Source organism: Pristis pectinata, chromosome 12, assembly GCF_009764475.1.
Source record: "Pristis pectinata isolate sPriPec2 chromosome 12, sPriPec2.1.pri, whole genome shotgun sequence".
Lineage (NCBI taxonomy): Eukaryota > Metazoa > Chordata > Chondrichthyes > Rhinopristiformes > Pristidae > Pristis > Pristis pectinata.
Window position 1 is genome coordinate 29,479,363 of NC_067416.1, and position 24,865 is coordinate 29,504,227.

At 39.9% G+C, this 24,865-nt stretch overlaps 1 protein-coding gene across 1 annotated transcript in view; it reads right to left on the reverse strand.

Annotated features, from left to right (window-relative positions):
• The window catches only part of dntt (deoxynucleotidyltransferase, terminal), a 191,005-nt gene that overhangs the window by 24,141 nt on the left and 141,999 nt on the right, over positions 1-24,865 (reverse strand). Inside the window, 1 exon segment of the mRNA XM_052027746.1 lies at positions 24,676-24,759. Coding sequence (XP_051883706.1) covers positions 24,676-24,759 — 84 coding nt within the window.

The window sequence follows — 24,865 nt, forward strand, 5'->3', positions numbered from 1 at the left end:
AAGATCAAACCTGTACACAGTACTCCAGATGCAGGATCAAAAAGTTTCTGCATAATGGTAGCAAGACATCCCTACTTTGAAACTGCATTCCCTTTCCAATAAAGTCCAACATTCCACTGGCCTTCCTAACTGTTGTACCTGCGGGTCTAGTCTAGTCCCTTGAGCCAGGCCTGGTCTCATCCCTTGGTCTCCGGGCCACATTGACATTGGTTAACCTGGGGTCCATATCTGGCATCAGGTGGGCTAGACAGACTGAAGTCAAGTTCTATCTCCAGTCCGCAGTAGCCACAGCCACAGTGTTCTTGTTGGTCCCCTTCCAACTGTGTGATAATGTCACCAGGCACTCCCTTTGAGGTATTGGGGCAGTCCTGCAGGTTCCTCGTCCTAGCCCCTCAGGCTCTGTTGCTTTTACAGGAAAATTGGCAATTTTGAGTGATACATGACTTACAATTTTCCTTTCTTTTTACCAACTCAGCCTTGGTTGCAAGGCCACATGGCCATCAGCTCCTTGGGCAGCTCTGCTGGTTTCCCAGAGGGCCCTTGATTGGTGCTATACATTAATCAGCTTCTGATATTATAAACTTGACAGCTTCAACATGGAAATGCAATTTTACACTGCACTGTCACCAATGAACCACTTTCCTCATGCTGAGTTTAAAAAACATGTTATAAGGAGACCATTTTGTAAATTGGTTGTTTTTCTGGGTTAATGATTTGTTAAGGACTGTAACTCTTCTGCAATTCATGCCTAATCAACAAACTAAAAATCTGCATGTGACATGTTTAATTTCTCATTACCATTTGCAATAAATAGTCCAATTAAGAGGCGCCCTGGGCAAAATAAAAGTCTGCTCACGAGAAAAATTAATTTGCTTTTTTACTTCAATATGAAGGATATTACTGAAAATGCTGTCCTATTGTGCAGGAAGTGGAGAATTTACAACAAAGGTAAAGATTTTTTACTAAGTGTATCAAGATTCCATAATTTGATATTCATATAAAATGGACAACGGCAAACACATTTTCCTAACTATTGTAAAATATAATAAATTCTACTGCACCAAGTTACGGTTTCATAATAAATCATAGATTACATTCACAAGAGTACGTGTCTCTCTGAAATGTCATTATTGCAGCATGTAATTTTAATGCCAAGTAATAGCAGAAGCATTATCCATTAAATCAATGTCCTAAGGCACTAAACCCAATGTACAAGCACTACAAGTGAAGCTACAGATTGTGTAATAAAACTCCTGATAATACTTCTAAACACAAATAAATCAGATTCAGTTAAATATCATAAATCACCTCTTCTTAGGGTTTTGAGCCTTTTATCAGGTGTGTTATGTGACAAACACTATTTACATTTGGTATCAGATAAAATTATACACAAAGATATATTTAAGAAACATTTTGCAGTTCATTGTCTGTTTCTAATGCATCCATAATATGTTTGTGGAAATAGCAGTTGCATATCCAACAATAAAATTTGGCCATATCCTCTGTAAACTGGTAATTGTGACCTACTTTAAGAATATGTGATGAAACATAATGAAGATGAATTTTTCTGGATCCTTCATGCATTAAAGTGGTGGCATGATGAGTCTACTTTGACTGCAAGACGTCATCTTGGTAAAAGGATTGAAGCACACCATTGTATTCTACTCCGGCGTCTAAGTTAGATGTTATGACAGTCTCTGAGTTGGTGCCTGTTAAAGTGCAGTAATGGACTTAATTCCATCTTTCCCACTTCCCTCTTTCTTTCCTGAGGGTATGGCAACCTTTCTCTTTCTTAAAGTCCTGCAGGGGACAGGTTGGAAAGTGAGGTATAGCTTCATCCTGGGAGCCTGGAATGATGAAGCTCTAAAGGTTTTGGTGCAATGTCTGTGTCTACCAAGGGAGAATGTTTATGGTTGGATCATATTGAGCATACACTGAAGTAAAGGTTTAGGGGTTACAAATCAGGAAAAGCTATATATCTGACACATACAGTTGCACAGGGTGACCCTGACAACTATTTCAGGTCTGGGGGGAAGGTTGGGTGGTGGCTATCAGAAGTGCCACCTTGTCTGCAGTAGAGATGAGGATCTCATGGGTTTAAGTTCCAAGAGGGGACTGACTATTCCAACAAACCAAATTATTGGTGTAATGGAAAGCAAGAAGCTAGAGTGCCAAATCAAGGTGCCCCTGATCTGATTGTGGTTGTTGTCCTCATTAGAATAGTCAGAAGTGCTTCCTCAAGTAAGTAAAATTATACTGTAGCATCAAGACGTGGAGGTGAAAGACAGCTAAGTATAAATGAGTGTATTGGGAGGTGTGTTTATGCATGTGTGATGTCCCAAGTGTCCAAAGAGCTGTAGGATGTATCTAAAGTGTGAGTAGCATTGTGAAGGATGCAATAATATGGTGTGTGGAAATGTCAGCATTTGCTAGGTGTTCGCTGATGCTTGTGTTGTTGCTGGTGGTGACAGTGCAATTACTGAGAAGTGTGTTTGAAGTGAGATATTGCCTTGACAATTTGTGTAAAATTGTAAACTTTCTTGAAGCATTCCATCCAGATACTGATCTCATCCCAAAGTGCGGCATTACCCAAGTCTGTGGCCTCCATCCATCCCCGAGAGGAAGACATTCCTTCTCTTCTGGCCAACAGAACAAGACGCTCTGAACCACATATGGAAAGATTGCAAAAATATCCATCTTTTACTAAGCCTGCCTGATGTGTGAAATATTCTGTCAGCCAGTACAATCTGCACCTTCTGAGGAACTGGTGGGTGGGGACTGCATGTAATGCTCTAGAAACATGCTTCTTTTTAGAGCTTGCATGTAGAAGATGCAAGTCTTTAGCTCAGTCTTTAAACCACAAATTAGATGTAGATTTGCCAGCAAAAATCAACAATAAATATCTTATTAACACAGCTGCCTTTTAGCACCTTTTGTAATCCTTCACCCCAAAAGATCGCCAACATAGCAGTATCAAAAATAGTCCATGATAGACTATGTAGCTAATGTATCACACTCAACTTATTCCATGTTATCTCTTGTACAGATATTCTTTGGTGGTGCAATTGAAAAGAATGAAGCTTTTAATTTAATTGAGTTTTTGTGTTATTTCTGACCCTTGCTGATGACTAATGCACAATGCAGAATTTGTTTAAAAGGAGGAATATTAGGAATAACCACGGTATTAGACATAATTATAATGTTTAATTTTGTGACATTTTGCATAATTTACACAAGTCTAACATTCTACAGAATGAACTAGTTAAGTTTAAAACTCTGAAGTTTTTTTGCATTAATGTTATAGAGAGGAAAGAGAGGAATTGAAAGAAAGCAGTACTAAATAAAATGATTACATTTCTGGCGTGCTAAGTACAATCAACACTACCAAGTGCTACTGTTAGCAAGAATCAATCCATCTAAATTAGTTTAGAAGCACTGATCAGACCATTTTACAAGTGGCCCCAGCAGTCTGTGTTTGATTTTAATCCCAGGCAAGGGACAGGGAGAGCAGTAGTTTCTTTACTTATCCAGTGTCTTCCCCATGAGACCAAATCCATTTTGAAAGACAGGCCTCATTGGCATTTGTTTGCCAAGCAGATTGCCATTATGAGATGCAAATAATTCAAGGCTACTCTGCAGCTTCAAGCTGGAGTAATGTTTGAAGAGATGCAAATAGAACCCTTCAGTCCAGGGCTCATTTCTGAAATTAAAGGTCTACCAGTCCTTGTGCTCAGTTCAAACTAGTTTTTGGGAGTGTATGATTTGTCTTTCTGTTCATTCTGGTTTTGAGAATGATGCCAGTTGTCATGGAAGAAGTGTGGGAAATGCAGTACTACTTGGGCAGGACACAGCTTAATCAATAGAACCATGTTGCAGCATGAGTTTTCTCAATGCATCTTGAACACTCATGATAGACTCTGAACCAAATGTTCTAAACTAGGTGTAAGTGTGTATACTAATTAGGACTTTCATTTATAATGCCGATCAAAGTCTTGAGCTCACAGAAACTCCAGATACTTTCATCCCAATTATTGGATGAAAGCATCTGGAATTTCATACCAAGCTGAAGGTAATTATTGTTACAACTCATTGTTACAAACAAACTTACAGTTTCATTCTAGCTGGCACATAGAAGAACACTTACATCTCTTACTTAAATAGATCAGTCATCTGCTCACTGTGGAGTTGGCTCTGTCAGGCTCTGCAAGTCCCCTGCTGAACTGATGCATTTATGTTCGACTGATTTTTCACTGGAGGTGATGCAGAATAGATTTACAAGGATGTTACCAGGACCAGAAGGTTGTAACGATGAGGAATGATTAAATAAAACTGAGTTATTTTCCTTGGAGCAGAGGAGGCTGAGTGGAAAGTTAATTGAATTATATAAATTTATGAGGGTTCTGGATGGAGTAAATATAAAGGGCATATGATTCACCCAAGGGGCCAGTAGTCAAGGGGCATAGATTTAATGTAATTCGTAGAAGAATTAGAGGAGTGATAAAGGATTTTTTTTACCTTGAGGATGGTAGGAGTCTGAAATTAATTCACTGCTTGAAAGGTTGGTCGAGGCAGTAAACAGAATCACATTGAAAAAGTGCTTGGATATGTATGTGAAGATCTGTGACCTGTCCGGCTATGGGTCTAGTGCTGGAAGGTTGGATTGGGTTGAGTAGCTCTTTTGTAACTGACACAGACACAATGGGACAAATATGCCCTAAACTTACTGCAAATCCATGATCTTTACATCTCAAGTGAAAGCTTGATTGTGCTAAGAAGAGACACAATGGATGCATACACTCATTGTTCAAGGATGGAATGTTTTATTGTTTTAACAGTGCATGCTTATTCCTGTCTGGCAAAGTAAAATTAGGCTTTGTAGCTTGCTGGAATTGGGGATGGGGGTGGGTGGGGGGGAAACATTTTCAGAAAATACCTCAGACTTACAATCGTTGGACAAGACCATAAGGGTAACAATATTTGCATCTACGAACCCTATTTGGTGATTGATTTATTGGACATATAAGGAATCTAGAACTCTTGCTTGATAGTCAAGATATTCCTGCCAAAGATGGAACCAAAAACTGAGAGGTGACTACAAGCTAAGGCTAATATTCCTCATGGGAATAGGGGAACCTAATTTGGATTTTATGTTGTTATAGAGATGGAGCTTCTCCGCGGATTGTCACCTTGTCATGGCGGAGAAGCTTGTGTGGTCCTAAGATCCTGAGAGCGATGCCGTCTGAAGCTATGCTCCTGTTAGGGTCACCCATGGCAGTAAGGTCGATGGTGAGGTCCCTGACAAAGGACAGTCCAACCAAGACCTCAACAGTGGAACAGGTGGACGAAGTTACTTCGAACTCAACAGTTGTGAAGGCGGATGAAGGCTGCAACAAATCCATCAGCTCCAATCATCATGGTTTCCATGCCATTGGAATCAGTTGGTTGATTTGTGAAGTATCATGTGCTTTTTGTAGTGCAACATCAAGTACATGTTAAACAAATACACGCACAGGCATCTTCGCTCTGTGGGCTACTTCTCTTTCAGAGCCAAGATTGGACTCATAAGCCACTTGAGAGCCCATAAATAGATCAACGGAATGAAGACCATCGTCCTTGACCTCGAGGGATAGCCACAACCGAGAGATGAATGTTACATGTGAGGTAAAGTTGATAAGTTATAAGGATAATATAAAGGATCAAAAAGCAAATAATTAAAATTCATAGCTCAGAATTACAGAAAGCCAAACCATCTATGACTTATTTGTCATGGAACTATTTTTTCAAACATTTTGGATCTGTGATCTTGCTATGTTTAATAAAATCACTTGTGGGTAGAGCAGTACATTGTACCAAGTGCTTTAAAGGACTATTAAGGTGAGAGATGATGGTGTGAATATTGAAATGAGACCCAATGTCCACATTACATTTTGGATCCAAATGCAAAGACATTAACCAATGCTACAGCACAAAAGCTGGCCAAAGTCCTCTGGATTCATCTGTTGACTTGGAAACTGCTCAATGTTAACCTAACTTCACTCAGCCACACACTGAAACTGATTATGTGTTAATATATAGCACATGAGAAACACTTTGATTATAGAAACACTGCATTGGCTTCAGCCATTATAGAGGATCCAGGCAACATTTAAGCTAGATCACTCAGTGAATGCACAAATAATAAAATACAAAATTATTAAGCTATTCGATTCCCCTCTCCCTCTCTATGGAATGAAATTAAAAATAAATAGTATTAAATAATCATTCGAAACATGGTGAAAATGTGAATTCAGATAAAGCAATAAAAATAGTCAATAAAATTATTGAGCAATCCAATACCAGAGGGCATGCATTTAAGGTGAGAGAGGGGTAGGTTCAGAAGAGATGTGAGGGGTACGTTTTTTACTCAGAGAGTGGTGGATGCCTGGAATGCGTTGCCTGATGGGGTGGTGGAGGCAAATTCATTGGGGGCTTTTAAGAGGGCCTCGGATGGGCACATGAATGAGAGGAAAATGGAGGGATATGGGCATTCTGTAGGTAAGAGGGATTAGCTATGTTGGCACAACATTGTGGGCCGAAGGGCCTGTTCTGTGCTGTATTGTTCTATGTTCTATGAGTAGGGCATAGGGTACAGAGTATGCAATGAGTGCAAGGTACAATGGAAAGACATAAGGACCAATCAAAAGCCAAGTTGGAACCAATGATATAAGAAGGAATAGGATTGAGTGCTTACAAAGTGAGTATCACAAACAATAAAAACCAACAGTAGTGATCTGAGCATTACTCCCATTGTCACATTCCTGTGGATATATAATAGTTCAATGTGATATAAATGAGTGACAAAAAGGTATGGGATAAGTTCTGCAACACCATCACAGCAACATATAAATTGAACCTCTTCAAAGGCATCGATGAGAGAACAAAAGTTGTTGTGGGAGGTAATTTATGCTAGCATGTTCGAGAAAAATAAACAAAAAGGAGTAGAAGGGAAAGAAAAATGTATAATATGTTTAGGAATGGAAGAATAAAAATATCTTAAGGTAATAAAAGACATATGAGAAGGAATTAAAACAAGTAAGATTACCAAACATTGGTGTCAGGTTTAATTAATGCATTGCCTGATAGGGTGGTGGAGGCAAATTCATTGGGGTCTTTTAAGAGGGGCTTGGATGGGCACATGAATGAGAGGAAAATGGAGGGATATGGGCATTCTGTAGGTAGGAGGGATTAGCTATGTCGGCACAACATTGTGGGCCGAAGGGCCTGTTCTGTGCTGTATGTGAATGCACAAATTATCCTAGATAAAATTGAGTTGTTAGGAGCATTAAAATCTGAAGTGGCATGGTATAAATGGACCCTTAAGTTCAGAAAGATCCAGGAATTTATACCTAATTATAAAATATTCAGGAGATAAAGGGGAAAGGGAATTGAACTGGAGAACCTGTAAAGGATTCTAACAAAGCAATAGAATGTGAAGTTCCAGAAGCTCTTAAGACTGAGTTCATTTGCAGAGAATTTATGTACAGGTGGGAAGAGGGTACAATTCTGAATGTGCATTATTGATTAACAAACAGTAGAGGAAAGCTATGAATATTTTTAAGCAACTCAAAATGATGGAGCAGTGTCAATGGAATTTCAGCCCTAAAACAGTTGAGGAGTATTAAGTGAAAAAAGTTAGCAATATTCATACAGGTAGATAGAGTCTGGCCCAATTTAACTGGGCAAATCAATTTGAAAACAGGACAAAAGATTAATAGTGGTCATATATGAGCTGGATATCGAACTGTGCCTTGCACCAAATCCTGTGAGTCGATCTCCTTAATGGCACTGTACCAATCCAAATTAACAACATCCACTGAGTTTACCCTGCCCACAAAGTTTGTATTATCCTCAAAGAGCAATAATATTTTTCAGTGTGACCTCCATCCCATAAACTATATTGGGCTCCTTAAAGATTTGTTCTTATGGTGAGTGATCCATCATAGGAAAGTACAAATTAAATGCAAGGGACAGAAAATTGCATAATGTGGAGAAATTGAATGACTGGGATTATTTCTACCATTGCAAATAAGGTTATGAACTGTTTTAATCAAGGTTTTAAAATTATGAATGTTCTTGAGAATATAAATAGGGAAATTATTTCCCCTGGTTAGGGAATTAGAGATGAGCGATCTTCAATTTAAAATTATTACTAAGACTGCAGGGAGGGAGGTTAGGAGAAATGCCTCAACACAGCAAAGAATTCTCTGCCACAGGCCCTGATTAAGGAGGAGAGGGCTGATCCTTTCACCAGAAAAGTAGCTAAGCATATGAAGCAGAGAGGTGGAGATGGGGTAGTGTTGTAGTACTAATCCAGAACAAATACGAAGAGCTGAAACATTTCTTTCAATGCACCAAAATTCCTTGACTGGGGGGGGAAGATGGAAAGGGAGGTCGATTACAAACCTTTTGAAAATAAGTAGGATTTTCCAGTTTTTTACCACTATCAAAACACTAAAAGCCTTGATTGAAACACACCATAACTTTCCTGCTACAACAGAAATAGTGCCAGAGTTCACCACAATTGAAGAACGAATTTTAGTTTCAAACATGTGGGAATGGGGTGGCAGTGAACAGAGGAAAGAACTGTGCCAGAAATTGTATTGCCCATGGGAAGAAGCTCTAAAATGTGTTGTGTGGGGGATACTCACCTGTTTGTCTTCCTGCCACTGGTGCATTATTTTTATGCATGTTGCTTGTGCAACGGCATACGTGCAGAGAGGGACCAATCATGCTGATTTCCTCACTAGCACATGCTTAAACAGAAACAATATCAGGAGGCCTGCACAAGCCCTTCTAAGCACCTGGCAGAATCTAATGTCACGAGGAAAGAGGAAGTGACCTCTGAATCCAACAAATGTTGGAAGTCTCTGTGTTGTGAAAAGGGACAAACAGGAGCTCGTGGCTCACCCAGATGCTGCCAACAACTTCTATTTGAAGTCTTTTGGTCTCTGGAATGAAAAATCCTCAGCTGCAATCAATTATTTAATAAACCTTCAAATGATTAATGACTATTTTCACCAATGCACATACCCATGCTGGTACTGTTTTCTTATATGTGTTCTCCAGAGTGCTTTCGTTTATGGGATGTGAGAGTCACTGGCAAGATAAGTATTTATTGCTTTTGAGGAGATAGTGGTGATCTGCCTTTCTGAGCAGTTGCAGTCCTTCTGGTGGAGGTACTCCCAGATAGGGAGCTCCATGGTTTTAACCCAATATCAACGAAGAACTATTAATTATGTATCTGTGCCTCAATTTCATAGGGGAGCTAGCAATTAGATGTTGCATGGGGATTGACATCACCTGTGTTTTGCCACAATCTCTATGTGCAGTTGCATCATAGCACTATTATTTTCCAAGCACATTACTCAAACAATCTCATGCATTGAGGTGATTGTGTATCAGATTGTGGATCAACTTTCCACTCTGTTACACTTGTCTAGGTGGAGTGAAACGCCTAGAATTTGAGGCCCCATGGTTCTATAATGAACTAATTAGCTTTCGGAATAAATGTAAGTTAAGTGCCTAGGAATTACTCCCTGCTTGGTTATGATCGGTGATCAGTGTGACAGCATATTGTACTTTGCCTCTGAAATTCATTCTACGGGCTTTGACTACGTAATATTAGAGAAGAAATTCCAGGCAAAGCTTTTGTATGTCATAATTACAGCCCAATGAATGGTGCACCTAGATTTAAACCTTTCCGCATAGTGTATCCCACAAATTGTCTTTCCATAGAAAATTTGTTTTGACCTTCAAGATCAACACATCAACCGTGGTATGTGATCAGCACTCAGTTTTACCAAACCAACAGTGCATTTTTGCCTTAACCTTGAAAGAAAGACTTCCCTTCCCCAAGAGAATGCAATTGAAATTTCTATTTTCCAGATAATTTTCCTGTAACATCATAGAAACTGCCAAGTTAATTGTTACATTTCAAACTGTTTGGGCTGCTGGAAGTCACTTCACTTGCAATTTAAAAAAAAGGATCATCAAAGGAAAAACTGTCATCTCTTTCTTTGTGCTTTATTAACCTACAAACTACAGATGAAAGGGTAGCATCTTAAAGCACTTTTGAAGAAGAATTACGTGTAGTTTTTGGAACACTGGCCTTGAAATTCAATTGCGGATTAAAGCATGCACCAAAATGGGTGCTGAGCAGGCAACCCATACTAGTTATCCTGAGACTGATGGCAGTCCATGTAGGGCCTTTTGTGGTGCTATTCTCTGAGACAAGTTACACTGATGGAGCTACAAACAAAGCATTCTTTAATGAGGCTATTCAGTACTCGTCTCATAGAATATACCACATGATATGCATAGTTGTTAAAGATGCACTCACACATTCTAAACCTCTTATAAACCATGTAGCTATACTACACCTCTTCCCTTTAAAACAAAGTAGCAAACCTAGCAAATCATCACCTATCCACAAATAATAAATTATATCATCAGAAACTATTTATGGATTAAATATTCTCATATGTCTGGTCAAATTCAATTGTGCCTGAGTTTTCTTAACCTCTGATATTCCAACTGTGAAGGTGCCTTTGTTAACCCTGAAATGTCTACTCTTCAGTTCTGATGATTACCTTCTCCTTATGCTGGGTGTCATCTACTTGCTTTTGGGTCTCTGGTGTCTCCTGATCTATGACCTGTCCAGCAATTGCTGCATCATAGAGCCAATCCTGTAATCAAAACCAGGCTTATCTTACATACCAGGTTCTCAATCACTATCTTCTTGGGCATTACTTGCAATTGTTCGACTCGGGCCTTTTAATATCTGTTGTCCATCTTCAACACATTGTTCCTGAATCCCCATATGTTTACAGACTCCTCACAGGTCCATAGTCTGGGGGTGGAGCCCTCTCATAGTGCCCCCCCCCAACTGAAACTGACTCTCTTGAACCTTGTGAATTTGCCCCTTCTTCTGGCTCCTCATCTTTTTCCTTCTTTCCATGCTAGGCTGCACCAAATTTAGTGGCAATCATTGATCCATCAGCTTCTCATCTGGGGAACATCCTGTGGTATGAGAGGGAAGTTGAGTTATTTGTCCACATGGTGCAGGAGACAATGAAGTGGTAATTATTGGACAAGGGATCCAATTGGTCCATGAGTCATTGCCAAACGATCTACAGGTTGGTTATGGTTTACTACAAAATGATAGATGGGTAAATATAATGGGCACCATGCTTCTTCGACAGCCTGGTGAGACATTGTGGGCTGTGGTTGGATCCACTGCCAAGAAAGAAGAAGAACTTACCTTGGGGATTGAATTGATCAGGACCATCTTGGTAGGTTCCAGACCTTGCTTAACTAACAGACTCCAGGTTATGACTCAGGATGAAGCAAGGCTTTTATCTTATGTCAGGGCAGTCCTTCATATTCAGGCAAAGGAAGAACTTTGCTTTTGAGACCCATTCTGTTTCTTAAGCATGTATTTACACTAGAATATTGCAGCAGTGATCTCATTTGTATGTTGTCCACTGGTCTTTATGTGGAGGCAGGTATTCTGATAAATTGGGTTTCACTGAAGATGGGTTGCAATGTAGAACCAATGCCCAGATCAATTTCCAGAAAAAAAATGTGAAATTGGGCAAAAATGTGTAAAAAGCGGGGCTATGGAAAGCAAGTCAGAGCTTAAAGGTCTCTCCCCATAGAAGCCATAATGCAGTCATGGAGATGAGGGATGACATAGGGGAGATATGACACAGTGTGCACGTGTGGGCACTCCTCATGGACTGGTGTGCTCCAGTTGTCTCAAGCTATTGAGAGGTGTGGACTGATCAAGGACCCTCTGATCACAGTCTGCAGCTCACAAATGGTTACATCTAAAGGGCAGCGAACAGTGAAGGGAGCACCAGTGATACCAGTTCCATAATCCTGACCATTAAAAACTGAGGCTGGCATGTTCCTTGTGCAAGATATTGATGTCACAGTACAGAACCTTTAAGTTATGACCTAGAGCCTACTTATAATTTACAGAAAAACAAGGACCAAACCCCTGCAACAGATTGGCAAGGAGACATGACTTAAATGGTTTCCATTGTTCCATTGATGTACTGAGCTCTGCATCCATCAGCCTCAGTTTTTAATCATCAGCACATTTTCAGCAACATTGCTGTGTATCCCATTACTTAAAGCAGCCCTTCTACATAATTCACTGACAAATACATGCTGTGATCTCTGCCAGCGTAATGAGCGTGGGCCATTCATGGGTGGGGGAAGGGTGGCCAGACACACTGAAGACATGTGTCTCATCTCCCTATAGAAAGCATGTCTGCCATGGCAATGATGCAGCGGATGACATTTCTGCAGGGAGCTGCTACTGGAACCATGCAAGTAAAGTTGATGTGCACAGACTAGAGCAATTTTTTTGTGGGTCATCTGACCGAACACAAGCATGACATGCATACCAGCTCAGCATACCAAAAACGGTGAACTCCAGTAGCTAGGCCTTATAATTTCCAGACAATAGGTTTTACATTAATTGCATTATAATTTTCTGATTTCTATCTGTCAACTTACTAAAATAACAGATTGGTTTGGAAGATTATAGTTAGGGCATCGCTATTATTCTCACCTTCTTTTAAAATGCTGACTAAAACAATCCAATTCTGTGAATATGTCACTCTTTATTGCCATTATTTTCTTTGTTATCTTATTTTTAATTAGACACTACCTCTGATTCAATATTATTTTCCTTGGGATGTCAAGCATATTATCCTAGACCTCTGGTACGATTAAAAATGTTAATTTTTTTGACATAATTTCTTATGTTGATGTATTAATCAAACTGTAATAAATCATCAATAATTTCTCAATACAATCTCTCCCCATAGAAGTCATAACGCAATCATGGAGATGAGGGATCACATAGGGGAGATATGACACAGTGTGCACATGTGGACACTGCTCATGGGCTGGTGTGCTCCAGTTGTCTCAAGCTATTGAGAGATGTGGACTGATCAAGGGCCCTCAGATCACAGTCAGTAACTCACAAATGGTTACATCTAAAGGGCAGTGAACAGTGAAGGGAGCACCAGTGATACCAGTTCCATAATCCTGACCATGGAAATATAAGTAAAAGGAATATTTTAAAGCTACATTTCAAAATGTGTTGAGTTTCTTAATGTACACTTGAAAGAAATTCGAGCATAGAACTCTCCTCAAATTAGCAGAGTATTTCTGTCCAAAATATCAACTGTGCCCAAGGCAGTAACAATAAATCTTGTCTATGTCTTATCACTGTTGTAGGCCCCTTTATATGTGATAGTTCAACCTGCCTAGTTAGGGAAACAGTGATCAGTCTGATTTTTCCACACTTCAATGCTTTCCAGTAGACCCTTCCGTAAAGAGCTTAACATTGAATTTCTTCTGCAGGTAATGAGGTAATGTGATTTTCATATTAGTCTCACAAATGTTGGCTCTTCTGCACAACTATCTCCTTACATAACCACAGCTCTGAAAGGGTCAGCTTCCAATGTGTTTATAATTGAGTGACAGATGGGTAAATATAATGGGCACCATACATTTCCATCAGCCTGCTTAGACATTATGGGTAGGTAGTCTAGGCTGTGGTTGGGCCCACTGCCAAGCAAGAAGGACTTATCCTGGAGCCTTTCAATAGATCAGGACAATCTTGGTATGTTTCAGGCCTTGCTTTACTGACAGACTCCAGACAATGGCTGAAGGTCGAATGGGGCTTTTTACTTGTGTTAGAGCAGACCTTCTCTCTCTGGCAAAGGGATAACTTCACTTTTGAGACCCTTTCAGTTTCCTAAGCACATAATTACACTGGAATATTGTGGCAATGATCTCAGTTGTACATTGCCCACTAGTCTCTGTGCGGTATTCCTGTAAACTAGGTTTTGTCTAAACATGGGTTACATATAGCACTAATACCCAATCAGAGTTCTCAAACAAAACTGTGAAACTGGGCAAAAATGTGTTAAGAGCAGGGTATAGAAAGTAAGTCGTAAATCAGAGCTTAAAGATCTCTCCCACAGCAGTCACAGTACAGCTACAGAAGCCATTGGGGATGAGGGGTAAGATGGGGGAGACAGGGTGCAGTGATCTCCTGTGTGTGTGGGTGTTCCTCATGGGTTGGTATGCTCTATTTGTCTCAAAGCATTGAGAGGTGTGGGTTGATCAAGGGCCCTCTGATCAAGTCTGCCACACACAAATGTTTAAAACAAAAGACTGTGAGTAGTGAAGAGAGCACCACTGCTGCCAATTCCATAATCCTGACCATTAAAATCTGAGGCTGGCAAATTCCTTGTGCAGCATAATGGTGCCACAGTACAGAACCCTGAATTGTCATCTCACTGTTGATCACTGCACAATGGTTTTTTAGTGCAGCTTTTTAACTACAGAAGTCATAGCTGCACCTCAAAAGCTTTAATTTATACCAATGATGTAGGAAATATGTAGTGCATTAGGTGTGACACTTCAGGTGTTTGAGCAATGCCAAAAACACAGCAGCTCTGCTAAGGTGAATCACATATGAAGTGCCAAGGCCAGATTCACACTAAGGGCAACTTCACTCAGAAATCACTGCTGGTACAGCCTAAGATGGATAAAGTGGCTTTTATGGGCATATGCTCGTGAAAAACGTGCATTAATCAATTCAATATTTAGGCTGACATATGCAAAGCGGTCTGCACTATAATTTACTGAAGTATATTATGCACACTCAGAAGTCCTCAGATTAAAAAAATCTGCATGGCATATAAAAACACTACACCACATGATGACATTTCTAGCCCAAGCATGTGTTTAGTGTGTGTATCCTGATAATGAGATCAGATTTAGTGACGACTAGATAAGCAGCCAGTACCTAATTGGTAAGCTGATAAATGTGGGATGGTGACTTTGGTTGGATATTAGGTACTTGATGTTACCCATACTGAGACTGAAATGTCTGAGTTAATGCATTACAGGGAAATTAGCAACAACATGAGCAGCATATTGGATGTGGCTGAATGATGTTATTTACTAAAGCTGCACTGAATTAACCATAACTATATAAAAATACCTCTAGTTTTGTTTATCACAGAACTTCAGTGGGTTTTGTTTCATCCTTAAGAAGCTGCCATGTTAATTTAAATAATCTAAATAAAGTACTTAACAAAGCTACACCTTGAAGTGTGTTTCTTAACCTTTTTATTACAAACAGAAGAAACAATGGTTATTTTCACTTAACTAAACCTTTACTGGCTGAGAAATATTCTAACACCACTTCCCTACTATTACTGCCATTTCCCATTTCCTTAAATAGACGGGATCATTTGTTTTTCAGTACTTTCATTAAAACTTCTTTATTTCATCTTATTTCCCAAAATGATAAAAAGACCATGTCTGGCAGGAATCTCCATGGTGCAGTCCGTCATTAATGATATGAATCACGCAAGAGAATGCCTAGCACCCTAGTGGAAGAGACTAATGTCTCCTGCTTAAAGCAATCACTACGACATTAGTTGAAGAAGATTGAACTGATGTCTCCTCAGTGATGATAGACCAGGATAGTGAATTTGATATACTCCTCAGAAGTAGCAATGCATCAGGTCTGAAAGAGGAGGAGGCTACACTCTTGATGCTGTGTACAATCTCTTATAGCTTGAGAACAGATCTAGAGAAAATGGCACACTTTAAGGAATCAACCAGAAACAACCATGCACACAGGAAATAGCCCACTTTCCATGCCCACAACATGCTGCCAGTCAATCTGCTCTCCACATACTACTTGTCTGTATCAAACCTTCACACAGCTTTACAGCTGTCACTGTATCTCATGTATATGTATATCTCAGCAGGGCATACTTTTCAAAGTGCAACATATAGTTGAAAGCCTGTTCTGAGCATTTCAAATATGAAATAATTGCAATGAAGTTGATGTGAATAATGCACCATTTCTCGCCGATATCCAGCTTAACCTAAAGGTTGGATGTGTGACTGTGTATGTATTCTGTCAGCTTACAGTATATCATAGAATGGAGGCAAAAAGACGAAGCAACTCATTTGTCCCATGCTCAGTCTTAGTACCACCCTTCTGCTATCTCATGCCCCCATGTCATTACCCCCATGTAGGCATCTACACACCAAGCAAACCTCATAGAGCTTCCTTAAATACTTTATTTGGATCATTTAGACCAGCATGTGGTAGCTTTTTAATGGATAAAAACAAATGTACTGAAAAATATTTGATAAGCTCTGTATAACCTAATAATTTGAGGAAAAACAAATTTACGGGTATTTTTACATGCAGCATTGCACATTTCAGGCTCCGTTGGGAAGGTTTAGGGAACCAGCTGTCTTACACTTGTGCTATTTACTTAATTGTAGGCTTGGAACGGCAGCTTGTTAACACCGCCAGTGACCCAGAGCAAGGCAGAGCCACACAGCATTAATATCCTCCTCATCAAGGTTTGCCAGCACAGGTTCAGGAAGATGCAGTTTTGAAAAAACAGTACAGCTGAGATAAATTGCATTGATGAGGAAAAAACAAGAGGTTTCCTCACAGAGGGGCAGGAACCTACTGGCTACCAAGTGAGTCATCTATAATGCAGAAGGAGATCATTGGTTCCTAATGGCTGAGCTAGCACGTTGTTAAAACAATCCAGACTAATCCCACAACTCCATTCATTCCCTATAGCCCTATTGTCTTCCCATTCCTCAAGCATTCAGTCACTTTTTATTTTAAAAATTCTCTTTACTTTAACTACTCCCAATGGTAAAGTATTACGTTCTCCAGCAGCTGTCTCTAAAAAACTTTAGCTTCTGCATGAATGCTGCCAATACCAAGCTTCACCAACACTTCTGTTGACTCCATCACTGCCTCTATTTCTTTTTCTATTCATTCAAATGTGGTCCTTGCTGGCAAAGAGCAGAAATTTCCTCTAATTATCTACTGACAAGGCCAAAGCCATTGCCTTCACATTCCATTCCTTGGCTACCAACTCCATCCCTCTTCCTGGCCATCATCAAAGGTTTTGCCACTGTTCTGTATGACTTGCCATCAACAAGACTTTACACCTACAGTGCCTATCTCCACATCTTCATGATCCTTGCTTCTGACCTTGATGAATTCAATGTTATCCCAGTCAGCTTCCCATTTATGCATTTGCTGTATTCTTGAAGATTTAAAACTCTGTTCTTTGTATCCTAGTTTGTACCAGCCCCTCTTCATCCACCACACCCACATCCAATGATTTATGTTGGTTCTTGGTCCAGCAACACCTTGATTTTAAAATACTTAACCTTGCTATCAAATTCTTCCATGTTCTCACTCTCCTGATTAGTGTAACTTCCTTCGATCTCACGACCCTCTGAAATCACAGTGTTTCTCTAATCTTGTCCACCTTGGATTTTCATGGCTCTGCAATTGAAGTCATGCTTCCAGGTGCTAAGGACTAAGCTCTGGAATCCCTCACCTCAATCTTGCCACCTCTGTATACCACATTAAGGTACTCCTAAAAACCTATCTGATCCAGTTTCTGGCTGACTTTCCAGACATCTGCTTAAAATGTCTCAGTATCAACTTCTGAAGGGCCTGTTCCTGTGCTGTACTGTTCCCTGTTATATGTTTGATAATAGACCTTGGGTCTGAATCTTCATGGCAATAAGCATTGTTGACACGACAGCAGTATGAACTACTACTGCAGCCCCAGAAGCTTACTGTAGTGGAAGCTAAGACATTGGTCATCAGGTGCATGTGATGTAATGGAGTTTCCCACCACAAGATCTGCATAAAGCCCTTTGAGTCATTGCTGCTAAACTTCTCTATGTTGCTTGACACAGCATGCAGACTTTCAAACTGGCCTCATGAATTTCATAATGCAAACCCATCAACCTCATATCTGTAGGTTTTCCTCTGAAGGAGAATTTATGTGACTTCATCTTGTGGGGTGGTGCTACCTGCTCTAATCTTGCCTTGGTTGCAAGCCACTCATGCTGATAACACATCACATGCAGATCCCACCTCTAACCTGATTTATTCCAGCCTCCCAACCCAGCCCCCTAATTACTCAATGTAACTGGTCCTACAACAGCATGCACACTCTGTTTAAGGAACCAGATAGTTAGCCTGCACTCACCAGCGTAACTGGAGTCTGGGGTGTATAAAGGCAAGTGGAATTGGATGAAATGAACAGAGACATGGGCCAAATCCAAGTGGCTTATATCAATGAGACTATCACCTTGGGTGACGAGAAAAACAAACACAGAGTAGTTGCCCTGTTGCCTACAAACTGACACCCCAACCTTTAAATTATGCAGCTCCTGAGCTTGTAGCTGTAAGTCTCAAACTGGGAGACTCTGGTTCTTCATTTACCCTATCTTTTTACTCTTCTACCTGTTGTTCTCCCTCCTCTGACCATGTTGCAGATCTTGCCTGTCCAGATAGAAAATGGCACCAGGACAGTTATAATGAGAGAGGGAAATAAAGTCAGAGGTGGATATGTATACCATCTGCAGCTTGTAAATCAACAGATTTGGTGGGAGAGCAAAAAGAGTATAGGTTATGAATTACTTTCATCTGTTGTTTCACTCCTTTTGCTGGCTATGATCTCAGCAGTGGTCACTCTAGTTTGAGCAGGAGTCATTTCCTCTATAAGCATAAAAGGACTTAGAGTCACAGAGTTATACAGCATGGAAACAGGGCCTTTGGCCCAACTCATCCGTGCCGACTGTGTTGCCCAGTGAACTAATCCCATCTGCCCGTGTTTGGCCCATAGCCCTCTAAACCTCTCCTATCCATGCACTTACCTAGAAGGCCTTTAAACATTGCTTATGTTCCCACCTCAACCACTATCTCTGGCAACTGATTCCAAACATGCACCATCCTCTGTGTAAAAAAGCTGCCCCTGATGTCCCCTTTAAGTCTCTCACCTCTGATCCTAAACCTCTGCCCTCCTGTTTTAGCATCTCCTCTCTGGGAAAGAGACTATGTGCTTTCACCCTGTCTTTGCCCCTCAATCCTATATACTCTATTAGGTCATCCCTCAATCTCTTGGCTGTGTTTGTCCTCCTGTGGTCAGCTCCCGCTATCTATGTTTGTGTGCCACCTGCTAGAGTGGACAAGCTGTCTCAGTGAGCGTTGCACTGTCACAGTTGAATAGCTGAGAATACATGCATGCTGATGCGGGTGTGAGGCTCGCAACAGGAGCAAGTGGATGAGTGTGAGATGAACCAGTGAATGCTGGAGATATGTCCTTATTGGTAGTTGTCAAGTGGGGATGTGGAGTGTTGAGCAGTGTGTGAAAGTAGTGTTGTATATGGAAGGATATAGCATTTGATGATACATTCATTCACTTTGAGGTAAAAGTACTCCTTCCAGTATTATATCCAAGCTGACCCTTGGTATTGACTGTCATGGCTATCTCCTACCAATGCCATCTGAAAGTTTGGCAGGAGGGCCACCTGTCCACTGTGGGTACAGAACATCATTCCTTCTCTCCACTAAGACCTCCAGAGCAATGTCAGTAAGTCTAGTCTTTCTCCCTCTCCTGTGTTTTGCCATTCACATATAGCTCCCAGGTCAGATTAAGTTCACAAACGTTCACTGCATCTACAGTATAACCATCCCTTAAGGTCAGTATTAAATGTGCAAGTTGAGTGGTGCTACCCACGCGTGCAGCCGCTCAGAAATATTGTCAGCTCAGGCTACCTGCAGCAATCATGTAATTTATCAGGCAAAAAGACGACTGCAAGAGGGTGGGTTAATCATGCAATCCAATCCCTGCATTTGATTCTGGTGGCTCTCCATTCCTACACAGGCAGGGTGCTACAGTTGAAGAGAACCCAGTCATTACAAGAAGTCATAATAAAATCAATTCATTCTTTAATCCTGGGTCTATGAAGAGTTTGTTATCAAGCTCTTGCCCTGAAAACCAGCTTCAATTGATTGACAGATGTCACACTTGTCCATGTAATTTTCCAAACTACTTTCATTCTTGAGTAACAGATTTGTATAGTGCCTAAAATTCTCTTCTCTCTTGCTTGATGTTCTCAGTTCAGGATTAATTTTTGTAAGTTATTTAATACTATTATATTGAGTCAGGTAATATCTGTAAATTTTTCCATAGATTTAGTGGTCTTAGAATATCTTCTGGCTATTCCTCCTTATAAGTGTGCTGTATTTCAAGCAATGCAGAACTTATTTGGAGAAAACCTCCTATTCAGCACAGAAGATGATTTGTGCTTGATTCAGTAGAATATTACATAATCAAGAATCAACCTTTCAGAACGTTGTCTTTGATGGGCAAACACACACATATCCTTAGGCAAACATGGAAACCATCACTCAGATTAGACTTGCAGGTAGTGAATTGCTCCATCTTTAATTAAAAATGTCAACAATCTGAGACATGCAAACTGCCTATATAAAGTCTAGTCCTCACTCATGTGCCCCATGATAGATTAAAGTAGTTTTGAACAATGCAAATCTTAACCAAGAATTTTACCCTGAAGCTAAAATGCACAATTTATTTGAGGGACTGTTAAATTATCTCCAATGAACGTCAGACTGCTTCTACTTTTCAAAATGTTTTCAAATGTTATCTACATGTAAATATATATCTAAACATATAAATCCATATATATTTATATATTTTATACTTACATTTCATAGATATCTGTGGAGCAAAAATTTCCTCAGGTCCTGGAAAAATCATAAAATGTTTGTGTGTGATTAATGTTGAAAACGAATCTAGATGAAGATATAAACCGAATATTCCTTGTGTGTAGGGATTGGGGAGGAGGGGTTGTTGGTGGGGAAGATGCTGTTTGATGGAGGGTGATTCTGATGATTTCCATATGGTGGTTGTGCCCCTATTGATTCCAGTAGATTACTACTTGCCTCTTAACAAGTGTAATGTTGTGAGCCACTCAGCATTTTAATATACAACCACTATGTTTGTGACAGATTAAAAAGGATAGTCGGATAAAAGGAGGAAAAGAAGTTGACTGGAAATAGATATTACCAATATAGAAAAAATAGAAAAGCACAATATGTTTTAAATGTTGAGAAAGTGAAAGCTATAGGTATTCAGAGGGACATGGGTCCTTTTGTACCTAAATTATTTAAATGTAATGTGCAGGCAAGTAATTAGAAAGGAAAGTTATATATAAACCTTTATCATAAGAGGATTTAAGAGTATAGGTGTTTACTGAAATTATAGAGAGCACTGATGAGAGTGTGTCGGGAACATAATGTACAGGTCTAGTCTCACTACCTAAAGAACAATATACTTGAGATAGACAGAGTACAGTGAAGTTTCACAAGATTGATTTCTATCAGGAGAGATTAAGAATGAGCCTACACTCTCTTGAGTTCAGAAGGATGAGAACTGATCATATTGAAACAAAGAAAATTCTTATTGGCTTGACCTGGTAGGTGCTGGGATGATATTTCTCTGGACTAAACTGCCTAAAGCCAGGGGTCACAGTCTCAGAATAACTGAGATGAAAAGAAATTTCTTCATCCAGCGGGTAGTGAACCTTTGGATTTTTTATCATGGAAGCCGTCATCAACACTAATCAGAACTTACTCCTCCAAAACCTGCTATCTGATGTCTGGTTTGGTTTTGTCTAGGACTATTCCACTTCAGAACTCATCCCATCCTTGATCGAAACATGGACCAAACTGTTGAATTCCAGAGGTGAGGTGAGAATAACTGCTCTTGACATCAAGGCAGCATTTGACAAACAGTGGCATCAAGGAGCCCTGATAAATCTGAAGTCCATGGGCATCAAAGGATAAACACTCCAGAGTCGCACAAAGGAAGATGACTGTGGTTGTTGGTGGATATCATTGTAGGAGTTACTAGAGCAGTATCCTGGGCACTACCATCGACAGCTGCTTCGTAAATGGTCTTCCTTCAACAATGTCAGAAGTGGGGATGTTTGCTGATGATTTCACCATGTCCAATTCCATTCACAAAGCCTCAGCAAATAAAGCAGTCAATGTCTGCATGCAGCAAGACCAAGACAACATTCAAGCATGACCTGATATGTGTCAGGTAATACACCACAGAAGTGCCAGTCAAAAATCATTTCCAACAAGAGAGGGTGTAACCACCTGCCCTTGACATTCATTGAAATCACTAAATTTCCCAACACCAACATTCAGGGGTCAACAATGACTAGAAACTCCTATGAGATCAATACCTTGGCTAAAGAACAAATCATAGTCCTATGGTGGTTAACTCACCTCCTGACACCCTAAAGTCTTTTCATCATCTACAAGACACAAGTCAGGAATGCAATGGAACCCTTTCCATTTCCCTTGATGAGACAAGCTTAAAACCATCCAGAACAAAACAGCCCACTTGATTGACACTATATCCACCATCCTCAGCATTCAGTCTCTCCACCATAAGCACACAGTGGTCATAGTATGTATCAGCTACAAAATGCACCACAGTTATTTGCCTAACCTACTCCAACAGCACCTCCCAAACTTGCAATCTCTCCCACAAAGAGGGACACGGGCAGCAGGCATGTGGGAACACAACCCGCAAGTCCCCCTCCAGGGTGTGCACCATCTTGACTTGGAGGTCTTCATCCTCAATGGATCAAAATCCTGGAATTCACTTCCCCTGAGGAAAGATTGCAGTGGTCTAGAAGGGAGCACAGCGCCACCTTCTCAAGGGCAAATAGGATTCGGCAATAATTTTACCAGTATCACGCGCCTTGTGATAAATAAATAAATAGAGTGAGGTCTGTAAACTTTTTGCAATTCTTTATACATGTCCTGGTTGTACCTGCTATGCAACCTACTGCCAATGCGGCTTATCTATGAACCACAGTGACCTGACCTAAGTATACCTCTCTCACTGACTTTAATGGAAAGAGATATCAGATGGGATACGTGATGAGTGCCGATCAGTTTAAATTCTGCCTGACTATGTGATGGAAACTTTCCCAACATTTTCAGTTTCTATTAACGGGAAGTATCTGTTGGGTTAAGAAGTTTGCTCTGGCAAAGCTCCTGGCAAATGGTATACATTTTGAACAAATGAAGGCAACTGGGGAAGGAATTTGCACAGTGCTGCAGACATGGATAGAATCATTAGGCCTTGGAGAAGTTCCACAGAGAAATAGATTTACAACATAATCCAGATATTTAAAATGAGATCAAATTAGACCTCAGGAATATAGCCCAATAGCTATATTCACATCTAGAAGGGAAAGAAAACCTTATATATGACTTAGCAGCAGTAGCAAGAACTTAACAATGAAGAGTTATTACAAGTTACAATAGGAGGTTCCTTCATGACAAATACCCTGTTTGAATGCATCTTAGGTAAAATGTAGTAATTCATAAGGTTGGTTGGGCTTCCAGAAAACAGTTTGCAAGGATTTTGATATAGCAGTTACTAAAATCCACAAGTAATCAAGGTGAAGCTGATAAGTAAAATGGGGAAACGTGTATTCTCCTGTGAAGCCCAATCTCAGACTCAGAAATTGAGTGGAGCTAGGTGCAACTTAGTGAAAGTATACAAACAAAACCAAAATCACTAGTGCAGAGTGGATGGAGGATGAAGTTAACATATTGCAGAATAATTCAGATTTATTGCAATTGGAAAGACAAAAGCAAAGGAAAATTCATCGTGTAATTTGTAGCTAAATATTACATGTTGGGGAGGTATGAAAAATCTACAATGACTTACTAAAAATCATCACAGTGTGGTTTGAAACAGTAGGCTAATTAATGTCAACATGTGGCATACTAATTAAAGGAATAAATAATATTTTTGGACATATAACAAGAAGGTTATAATATTCAAAAAAATGTAAACCAGGGCTTTGCAAAATACTAATTAATGACTATGAAAGATATACCAAGCAGGACATCAATGGTGTTCAACCAAACCCTGATCCATTTGCCATAAGGTCCTGCTCTCCTACCCACCCAGCATTGTAAGATGTGCCTGGTAATTTATCTGGGTACTGATGAGCTACCAATCTTTCGCAGGTCTTTAGTCTTTACATTGACCCCACCATGGTGGCAAATTCACCTTAATATAGTGAGCACACATCCTGATCAAAGGTGACAAGGGGACAGGGAAGGTTATTAACTTGGCATCGTGCTGTAATAATGGCTCTCCTCCTCCCACCTCTGTAATTGTACACAAGTAGTTAACTACATCACTCAATTTTGTTATCACTGACTTTTTCTATTTACTGTAGGCTCCAAAATAATTGGATGTTGGCTGTCCAGAAAAAAAAGCAAATTGTCATACATTTGGAAGAGTTCATTAGGATCCAATACAATTCTCATTATAAAATACTTCACTATTTTACAGGTCTTGAGTACATTCCGAGTTCACTTAATAACATCTCTGGGGTCATAGCAGGAGCATCCTGTGAGTTTTTCAGACTGTCGACCATGCTATCACCATTCACAGTCTAATCCAATGTCCAGTGCCCACCACTGGAAGGATCTATGAGTCGAATAAATGGGTACAAGAAGAAAGTGGCATTGCTCTGGTTAAACCTACCTTTAATTTTACCTGGATGCAGGCACAGACAAGTTGTCAAATGTCTTTTAAATTATGTACAATTATAATTCAGCTGTAATCTCCTTAACACATATCTATTTAAACAAAAAACATAATCTGATATGTTTCATTTTACCTTCTTTTTGTCATATAGACCATGGTTGTCTAGTAACATGCTTTTCTCTTGGTTGGCATATCTTCTTAAGTCACGTTCAAATTGCTATATGAATGACAAAATAAAAGAGATAGTCACATTAGCCTTTCACAAAACTAATGAAGTCAATGCACTCTTTTGGTAGAAAGTTGCTTTTAGGATTATAAAAAAC